The 10,577-nt window shown below is 46.8% G+C and overlaps 1 protein-coding gene across 2 annotated transcripts; it reads right to left on the bottom strand.

Annotated features, from left to right (window-relative positions):
- Window positions 1-3,994: 3,994 nt before the first annotated feature.
- Window positions 3,995-9,047, bottom strand: ACTA1 (actin alpha 1, skeletal muscle). 2 transcript variants are annotated; one of them, XM_073338055.2, is made up of 7 exons: window positions 8,441-9,047; window positions 6,912-7,052; window positions 6,118-6,442; window positions 5,653-5,814; window positions 4,961-5,152; window positions 4,661-4,842; window positions 3,995-4,404 (listed from the first exon to the last, which is right to left on the bottom strand). In XM_073338055.2, exons 2-7 carry the CDS (start codon window positions 7,038-7,040, stop codon window positions 4,261-4,263), a joined length of 1,134 nt encoding a protein of 377 aa, XP_073194156.1. In that variant the 5' UTR covers window positions 7,041-7,052; window positions 8,441-9,047; the 3' UTR covers window positions 3,995-4,260. The 2 variants fall into 2 exon arrangements, with proteins under 2 accessions (XP_073194156.1, XP_073194157.1); XM_073338056.2 differs by lacking the exon at window positions 8,441-9,047 and adding an exon at window positions 8,080-8,331.
- Between the last annotated feature and the right edge of the window lie 1,530 nt (window positions 9,048-10,577).

Genomic DNA, 10,577 nt, shown 5'->3' with positions numbered 1-10,577 from the left:
CTTCAGAAGAAGACGTAGAGGAACAGTCTGCAATACCTTACAATCTACGCTCTTGTAAGGGTTGCCAGAAGCAGACGACGAGCAAAAAAAAAAAAAAAGCAGTAGCGAGCCTAGCGCCTACTGCCTGGTGGGCATAAAACCGTGACTGTGGTTCCCTCAGTTGAGGTTGTCAGAACCAGAAGAGCCTTGCCTCCAACATGCACCTCTGCCTGTTCCTCGGCTGCTGGTATCTTATGGTCTGGGGAGACCACAATGACAATTCTTTTATCCAGCAGCAGGTGTGGATAGCTCAGAACCTTAATATTTCTAATTGCTGGGTCTGCAGCCACATCCCAGCCCACTCTCAAACTGGTGTTCCTGTCCTGGCTATCCCACTCAAGTCCCCAGACCTCACTGGAGGGCCTTGTCCGTTTAACAAAATATGGAACAGCAATGACACTTGGGATGCGGTGGGAATAAATGCATCTAAATGGATAAGTGTGGCGGAGGGAAAAGGTCATTGGTGTTGGGTATGTAATGGGACAGGGCTGGATCTGGGGAAAAGCCGTTGCCTTCAGCATATTGTGGCCAATGTTGTATGGGATTATTCAAACAAAACTAAAAAGTGGCGGGCTGGGTATGGAGATATGAATTTTTTTCTCAACCTGGGATCAAACAGAGAAATCAATCTCATGTTCCCCCTACAGTAACCTTAGTGAAAACAATACAATCTTTCAATGTCATGCAAATAACACCACTCCTCGTAAGGAGAATGACCCTGTACCCTTTGTGGGATACTCCTCCTCCTTTGCAAACACCTATACGACAAATGGGTGCAACTGACCCTTCCTGGCCTTAATAGGCCATCACTGGGTGTGTGGGACCAGAGCTTATACCGCACTACCAGCTAATTGGTCAGGAATCTGTTATCCCGCCCGACTCTTCCCACAATTCCGAGTGCTAGGAACCTTCCCTCGAGAACGGCTCCGCAATTTCAGGCGAAAAAGAAGGGACTTAACAGATGCCCAATGGTATGTAAACAACATAAGCCCCTTAACCTGGGAAGAGGCCATTGGCGGTTCCTTAATACCATTAGGGGGAGTAATACATCATGCAAAAAGTATCCTAAGGTTACAAGCAGCAGTTGAAATAATGGCAAATGAAACTGGAGAAAGTTTAAGAGCCCTGGCCAAAGAAACAGATGGCCCTCCAAAACCATCAGGCATTGGACATAGTGCTGGCGGCAAAAGGAGGGACTTGTACTCTCATTGGAAAAGACTGCTGTGTGTATATACCAGACAACACCAATGAGGTAATAGATCGTGCTAGCCACTTAGAACAATTAGCATATCTTTCCCACGAAGAGCCAAGTTCTTTATGGAAGTGGCTAAGTAACCTTTTCAATTTCTGTGACATAGGAAACTGGTTGTTTCAGGGAGCCCTAACTCTCCTGTTTGGAATCCCAATAATTTTTGTATATTTTCAGTTACTTTCCTGTTGTATCCAAAATTGTGTCAGGCATGCTACACAGATAGCTGCCCCAAACCAGAGTGCTAATTTGATGATTTTAAATATCATTGATGAACAAAGAGATAAAGAATGATTGATATGTGGAACCCAGTCATTATTGGTCATTGCGTAGCTTGACCAAAAGGAGGGATTGTGAAAGTAGAATGAATTATATTGAAATTATAATTCATTAAAGAAATGCTACTTGAAGGGTTTGTTGAAATATAGTTGTCAGGAAGAGAAACATTAAGGAGTGTGAGACAATGGGTCCTCAAACTAATTAACTTAGAGCTCCTACTGAGCTAGGAGATTGGTAAACGTTAGTATGCAAATAAGATATGTATGTATATTTGTCAGTTTCTGCTTTCTTTTGTCTCTTATGTTAAATTGGCTTTGGCTTAGCTGTATAAATAAGTTATCTTGAGCCTCAGAGAGGGGTTCACATCTGGGTGCATTAGCAAAGCGCTTTGCTAATAAATAGAGTGGTCTGACAAATTATGTGAGTCCTGAATCTGACTTTGACAATACTTTGAAGACACTAAATGGTCTAGACCTGAAAACACTCAGCTACATGACTAAAGCTTGTAGGATTGAGTCCTATACCAGTGTGAATCCCTTTGTGATCATCTTTTATTCTAACAATCATTTACACACATGCACATACCTTATGTCTCTAAAAACCCTTATCTAAAACAAATGCAGTATTTGGGGATCTTTGTGATCTCTTTGACTTTACTGTGCAATTATTTCAATGGGATCATGACCAAGAAATCCATATCAAATAAGGCTCTTAGAGATTAATTTCTGTCTAACAGAATCATGCCACGATGCTTAAAGGAACCCATTTCAGTCATTCCAGGGTATGAGGGAGGAACACACAGGGGACAGGGTTACTGGCTTCCTATTTTACCTCCATTAGGGTGATACTCTGTCAAAACTGGTTGTTTTGTCACTTACCATTTTCCAGCCTACCAACTCCGCATTAAGGAGGATCCATAGCTCCTTCAGGACCTCTAGGGTGCATCCCCACAACCACAACGCTCCCCATCTCCGTTTTCCTACTAGAAGGACAAACAGGGGGTCTGGGCTATTAGGAGTGGACTGAAAGACTTGGCCACTCCCAGTTACATTTCCAATCCCCTCATACTGCTGGGTCCATGAGAGTGGAGCACCTGAAGAGTGAGTGGTCAGGAGTTCCTGAGCAGAGGGGAAAGAATTTGGATTTTTGCTGAAGCTGAATTAATAAGGGCAGCCAAGTCCCATCCCCTAATCAAGGGCTAAAAGGTGTGGCTTCCTCTCAGGGAAGAAATGCTGTGGCTAATGAAAGGGAGCTTGAGCAGTTAGCTCTGGCTTATCCGTGGGCCTCCTAATTGTATCCATAGTTGGGTTTGGATCTTATGATTCAGTCTTTACTATTTACTGACAGCCAAACTAGGGCCACCAGATTGACTCAGAGTCTGAAGCCATTGAACAAGAATTACAACAGTAAGTTTCTGACCCCTTCTCAAAGAGGGATCTCCCTCAGGCGCCCAAGTCCCTTGCCTAACTTGTGAGGAAGCTCCCAAGGCTCATCTGGGCACTGCCCCTGTTTCCCAAGAGGGGGTGTAGTTGATATTTGCCTGTGTATAATAGAGTGGAATGATCTATATTTAAGCCCCACTCCCTGTCTGCCACTGGGCATTTACTTTATGCAGTGTTTCAGGGCAGTCACAGAATGGCCAAATAAAGAGTGAAGGGCTCAGCTAAGTTATATATAGTTTAGCCCAGTGATTTACTAGTAGTTCTAAAGAAAAACCCTCTCCTGTCAGTTCCACTTAGAAATGGGTTATAAAAAACTTACTATTTACATTCTGTTCCAATGAGGCATTTGCAACACATGTGTTGCATAGGATCATTTGTCCAGTGAAATCTCTTTGGCGTTGGGCCAGCGTAAGACTGCATCTCCTTCAAAAGGAGTTTTGTTTTTGCTGAGTTTAAGCAACTCCTACAACCCAACAGCCTTTTTAAAAAGTTAGAAAAAGGTGTCTAGGCTGAGATGGGCACATTACAGCTATGACCATTTTTTTAGAGCCAGGCTGTAATCTGTTGAAAAAGAGATTTTACGCAGAAAATGTGAACCTGAACTTGAGGCTAGGGCAGTACCTGTATGATAGCACAGAATAGGAAGATCAGGTGTAATTCTAAAAATTAGAGATGTTTAAGTATTTCTCAGAACCAAGAAAGCAGTTTCAGGTTTATATTTAAACTGGAAGAAAAGGACACCAAAGCCTTTTAAAATATATTTTGAAAACTAATTGTGAAGCACTCTGACCTTCTATAACCCAGTGTGTTTGTTTAATGTAGCATTGCTACTGTGTACAATAACCCTGCATCATTATTATGTCAATTTAAAGTGTCGTAACCTTTTCTTCCTCCCTAAATTGTAACCAGTTCTAAAGAACAGGATAAATGTATGTAGAGATTTCAGCTCCAGAAACAGAAATAATCATGACATAACCAACTCCAATGGGGTGTGACAGAATGACTGATTTAATGCTTCTTGAAGTTTTTGGTTTCCTTCCACAGGGCATGGTTTTAAAAATAAACAAAACGAGATAATACATTAATTTATGTACACTTTACATACACTCTGTGTCACTTGGAGTTTGCAGCAACAGTAACAGAAATTGTTACAAAATAGAAAGTTACATGGCTGTTGCAGGTATTCAACAACCTACAACTTACAACAGTGTCATCCTGAGAGTGGTTAGCATAGTGATCATGTAAACATGCTTAGAAGCATTTACGGTGGACAATGGATGGGCCAGCTTCATCATATTCCTGTTTTGTGATCCACATCTGCTGGAAGGTAGACAGGGAAGCCAGGATAGAGCCACCAATCCAGACAGAGTACTTACGCTCAGGTGGTGCAATGATCTACAAGAGTAAGCAGAGCTCTGATCAGTAAACAAACCATATATGGGCACAGAAAACATTTTATGATTTACTACACCTAACTTAACATGTTAAGGGAGGTGAAATGGCATAGAGTTAGTTCGAATAGGTGCATCTGATTGTTTGTAAAGTGCTTTGAAGATCAGCAGTGTTAAGTATTATATATTATTCCACTGTACTTGTCTGAAAATAAGTCTTATCTGAATATAAGAGTCAATAATCATATAGTCAAATGTACCTTGATCTTCATTGTGCTTGGAGCCAGAGCTGTGATTTCCTTCTGCATGCGGTCAGCAATACCAGGGTACATGGTGGTACCACCAGACATGACATTGTTAGCATACAGGTCCTTCCTGATGTCAATATCACACTTCATGATGCTGTTGTAAGTTGTCTCATGAATACCAGCAGATTCCATACCTGGTGACATGAAGAGATAAAGGAATACAGAGGTAAGTGCACTTAATCCACCAGTGAAGCAGAAGGATCAGTAACACTGAAGGGAAGGACTTCTTTGGAGAGAGAGAGGATTATATACCAATGAAGGATGGCTGGAAGAGGGTCTCTGGGCAACGGAAACGTTCATTGCCAATAGTGATGACCTGCCCATCAGGCAATTCATAGCTCTTTTCCAGGGAGGAGGAGGAAGCTGCAGTTGCCATCTCATTCTCGAAGTCCAGAGCCACATAGCACAGCTTCTCCTTGATGTCACGCACAATCTCACGCTCAGCTGTCACAGGGAAAAACAAGATGTTAGAAGGCTGGAACAGGAGAGAGGAGAAAACAGCACAGCCAGAGGTCAAGGGGAACAGGCAAGGGCTCCAAAAGAACGTGCCTACATGTTTTCTGGCTCTGGGGGAGACTGTGCAGAGTCAGTCAACAATATGACTGGAGAGGGGAGTCAAATCATGATCCCAGATTTTCAACATGGAACATCAGATACAGATCCCCGTGTTTAACATTAAATCTATCAAACAAGACCACACTGAGCAAATACACACCAGGTATCCCCAGCTCAGGTTGTGTCTATCAAGTACAAACCTGTGCCAATTAACAAGCAAGTAGCTAAGTACAAGTGCCCATTGCACTGAGTGGTGATCCCTAGTCACACAAAGGAGTGCAGGTTTGCAGGATTTGGCCATCCCCATGGAAATTAAACAAGTCAGCCTCGAGCGTGACTGCTGTGTGCTGCCGATCAGAGGTGGTGGTGGGCGTGCAGGCTCCACTTACCAGTGGTGACAAAAGAGTAGCCACGCTCTGTCAGGATCTTCATCAGGTAGTCAGTGAGGTCCCGACCGGCCAAGTCCAAGCGCATGATGGCATGTGGCAGAGCATACCCCTCATAGATGGGCACGTTGTGTGTGACACCATCACCAGAGTCCAGCACAATACCTGCGAGGGGGTGGGAGAGTGAGACCGAGCACCTCCCTAGGCCAACACAAGGCAAGGCTGGGGAAATGGTCACAAGGGAAGGAGCAAACCCTGCAGGACCTCACGGAAAAGGGGCAGGCAAAGTTTGTTTTTACTAGTGGCAACATCAATCTAAAGCAGAATGGGGGGCCTCTCTTCATGTTTAAGAGTCTATGCCAGTGGGTCGGTGCCCTCACTAGGTGAGGGTGGGTGGCACCTATGCTGGTAGGTGGATGCCCCCCAGGTGAGGGTGGGTGCTGTTTGAGGCCCATTACCCTCACTTACCAGTGGTACGGCCGGAGGCGTACAGTGACAGAACAGCCTGGATGGCCACATACATGGCGGGCACGTTGAAGGTCTCAAACATGATCTGGGTCATCTTTTCACGGTTGGCCTTGGGGTTGAGGGGGGCCTCAGTGAGCAGGGTGGGGTGTTCCTCGGGGGCCACACGCAGCTCATTGTAGAAAGTGTGGTGCCAGATCTTCTCCATGTCATCCCAGTTGGTGATGATGCCGTGTTCAATGGGGTACTTAAGGGTCAGGATACCTCTCTTGCTCTGAGCTTCATCCCCCACGTAGGAGTCTTTCTGACCCATACCCACCATGACACCCTAGAGAGGAACAAAAGGGGGTTGGGAAGCTTAACATCTCTCCGGGGAAGGAGGGAGAGAGTCACACGTTATCCACCCTGGGGAGTGACAGCCAGCTCAGGTCAGAAGAGGAGAAGGCTCCCAAGTCACAGGGCACAGCTAGGGCAAATCCAGCCTATTGTAAGAGCAGGTGCGTCTGCATGGAGCACAGAGCACATTTGTGGGGCACTGATGGCGTATTATATAAGTGTTAGTAAGTAATATATATATATGCTAGTTTCATGATGGGAGGAAGGGTGATTGGGTCACAGCTGGTGTGACAGCAGGCAGTTGTAGCACAGCTGGCATATAAAGTACTCAGTCCCATTATGGAGGGGGGTCAGCCTCTCCCACGTGATTAGGGACTTTCCCCAGAAAGCAGGGGTTGGTTTTTCACCACTACCTCTGTGAAGCTGCAGTCCTGGAACGGCTAGAAGCCAGGGCATCGTACCTGATGGCGAGGGCGGCCCACAATGGAGGGGAACACAGCCCTGGGAGCATCATCCCCGGCGAAGCCAGCCTTCACCAGGCCAGAGCCGTTGTCGCATACGAGCGCGGTGGTCTCATCCTCATCACACATGGTGTCGGCTTTCTGGGGAACGGCAAGAAAATCAAACCACCGTAAGAGCCGACGAGAGACAATGCAACACAGCCGCAGTCTCACCACTCATGATCCACTGTCCCAGAGGAGCCAGGCTCTCCCCACCCACAGAAGGTGCGGGGTAAAGTGGGGCGTGGCTTCAGAATGGGGCTGCAAGGTCCAAAGGGCATCTCAAAGGGTTTGATTTAAAACAAAAAACTTCTATGCTACTTTAAAGTGATTAATTAAAATCACATTTTAAACTCAACGTACATCCAGCCTTCCCTTCAATGTTATAACTCTATTTTAAAATCTTTATTCCACTCAGTATGGGTTATAGGAAATTGTAAATTAGCTCAAAGAACTAACAGAATTAATCCACCACATCCTCAGTAAACTGCATTCTTTATTCCTTGATCCTCATTTTATCAAGTTTAGAGATTGTCACCATGTAATCTGGTAGTTTTAATATATACAGTTAAGCTACACACAGTGATTATATTTGGTGGGGGGGGAGGGTAAAAATTGTGATCCTATAATCATCTTCAATTGATTTAAAAATCTCATCAATCTGGAACACAAGTTAAAGTAGATCATAGCAGCCAAGAGTATTTAGGAGAAATTATTATAAACCTTTATCAGGATAACAATAGTAAGCCACAGTTTTAAAATAAAGGCCAGGCACTTTGATTCAATAGTGTGGCAAAAACTGGAGACAGGAAGAATAAACTTTCAAAAGTTACTTTTCGCCTAGTTATTAAAGGATTTTAAAAGTTTGAAACAATACACGTGCTGCTTTCAATTGGATGGAATTAAGAAACTGCGAAGTAATCCAAGTTCCAGTACCATCTTGGATGGCACAAATAGTTAAAATCCAAATAGTAAAAATCTATGGTACTGTGCTTTTCCTTAAAATCTGAACCCCACCGCCCCGCCGGGCTACAATCAAAGAGAAGACTGGCTCAGCCGGAGCCACTTAAACGATGTCCCTGTTCATTACGATCAGTAACGAGGTCCTGGAGAGGTAGGTAACGCGTACCTGCTAGCACTCTCTCCCTCCACCCAGCGCCAGCTCGGCTCCAGGGAAGTTGCCCGGCAGATCGGCCGCAGTCCAGGCAAGAGGCGCTAGTTTCTCGCTGCCTGGCGAGGGAGCCGAGCTGTGCCCCCGCGTGTAGACGCGATGCCTCCCCAGCAGCACGAGAGCAGAAGCCTGGCGAGCCAGCCCGGCCTGCTCGCTCGCTCCCCGCAGCGGAGGGGAGGCTCCCGCCTCTGGGGGCTGGCGCTTTGGCGGCTCCCCAGACACTGTTTAGTCTCGGGCCCCGGCTGGGCGTTTGGCGGCGCGCCGCGCTCCCTGGGCTTTGCGGACTCAGCCCCCGCCCCGCGGGGCTCCCCCGGCTCACCTCGGGTGGCTCCTGGCTCTCCGCTCCGGCTCCGGCTCAGGCTCCTCGCGGCTCTCCAGCTCGGTGAGCTGCCCGGCCCCGGCAGGTCTTTATAGGGCCGCCGCCGCCGCCGCCTCCCCCGCCGGCCGCAGGAATGTCTCCCCGTCTGTCTCCATATTTGGGTGTTGGGCAGCGAGCTGGCCCGGCCGGAGCCCCCCAGACCCGCCGCGCGGCCGCGGGGCTGCCCAAAGAAGGAGCTCCTGGCCCGGGCCCAGGGACCAGAGGCCGGGCCGTATAAGGAGCGTCTGCCGGGCCCTCCCCGGCCCCCGCCTCGGGCCAGGGGAAGGGGCCGGGAGGGCTCGTGTCCGAAATAATCCCGACCCCGCGCTACCCAGAAAGGAGAAGGCGGCGCAGGGAGCCCCCGGCCCGGGGCAGCCAGGGGGAGGCGAGCCCGGCTCAGCCCGAGGAAGAGGGGCGGAGAGCTGCGCCGCGGGGTGAGTGGCCGGGGGCAAGGGGCTCTGACGCCGGCCCGCCGGGAGCCAAGCGGCGGGGACCTCTCCAGCGCCGCTCCGGCCCCCCAGCAAGGCCCCTGCCTTTGGCCGTTCACTTCCCGCTCCCCACTTTCATGCCGGCCGCCTAGCGCACAGCGCCCCGGCGAGCCAGGCACACTTGCGTAGGGTCTCTTGAAGCGGCCCCTTTGTGTCAGACACACCGGCAGCTCGGGGGACGCTGCCTCCTGCTGAGCATTCTCCATCCCAGGGGGAAGGGCCCGCGCAGGGGGCCACGTTTCCTTGTCTTAATCACGGCAGTTGTTTGTTTGTTTTTTTGGTAGAAAAATTCAATCTTGCACAGCAGCAGCTTTTTATAATAATAATAAACGCTGTGCAAAACCAGTTTTATATATAGATGAGAAAGACCCACGTTCTGGCTCGTTGCCAGTATGGGTTGGACAGCTCCCATGCACAGTGGGTCTGCTGTTGTTTATGCTATTTGTACCACTGATACATTCAGATATATTTAAAAAGAATTCTCCAGGGATTTGAATCTACTTATGGTCATGTAGAGGTTTAATGGTCATTTTGGGTTGGGGAAGGCTGGAAGTCCAGCTGGTAGTTGTCAAACTTCTGTTAGGATAGGAAGCACAGCAGCTGCTTACAGAGAGAATTGAAATAAATGGATCCTTTAGCGGGACAGGAAAGACAGATATGGTGACAAAAGTTAGTGGAAGAGAGAGGCAGCCTCACTTAGAGCAATGGTAACCCACATCTACTTTTCTAAAGTACATAATGTACACATATGCTGGAAGGAATCCATATGCTCACCAGGGTTTTTCTCTATGGAAGATAAAGGTAGAAGTGTTTCCACCATAAAATATCCTTTTATAGGCTATTTCTCTGTAAAATTAGGTAGAAGAAACTGCTCCTACATTTCCTACTTATAGTTTCAGCAACCAGCAAGATAGCCTAGATACGTAATTAACAAAGGCCTGGCTGCATCTACCACAAGACTTATTGAGGAAGAGAGGTTTCAGAGTAGCAACGGTGTTAGTCTGTATCCGCAAAAAGAAAAGGAGGACTTGTGGCACCTTAGAGACTAACCAATTTCTTTGAGCATAAGCTTTCCTGAGCTACATGCATCCGATGAAGTGAGCTGTAGCTCATGAAAGCTTATGCTCAAAGAAATTGGTTAGTCTCTAAGGTGCCACATGTCCTCCTTTTCTTTTTGAGGAGGAGAGGTTTGTAACTTTCAGGCATCCTGAAAAAATGCTTGTAATTAAATTTTAAAGGTAGGGATCACAGAACATTATTAAGTACCCATTCAATTCTTGTACAATTCTTTGCCAAATCAGGGAAGGGTCAGTTCTTCCTCCAAAATAGGAATTGTATTTACCCCAACAGAGAATAGACATAAAAGGGGGAAAACACATTTACAAAAGTAACAGATTGTGTAGGTAAGAAGGGGAGTTAGCACAGATGAAAATCTAACACTGAAAAGGAAACAGTAGATTATGATTTACTTATACACAATGCCCCCCTCATGGTTTCATTTGCCCTATATGGGATCTGACCTTACATTTAAAAATCAGTTTCATATTAGTGAGCTCTTTAAAGCACACAGATTTTATTGGGTCTGGTTTAAAGCTACATATGAAAAAAAT

Source organism: Lepidochelys kempii, chromosome 3 (assembly GCF_965140285.1).
Source record: "Lepidochelys kempii isolate rLepKem1 chromosome 3, rLepKem1.hap1, whole genome shotgun sequence".
Lineage (NCBI taxonomy): Eukaryota > Metazoa > Chordata > Testudines > Cheloniidae > Lepidochelys > Lepidochelys kempii.
The sequence above is the reverse complement of the archived record's forward strand: the minus strand, read 5'-3'. Positions and strand labels throughout refer to the sequence as shown.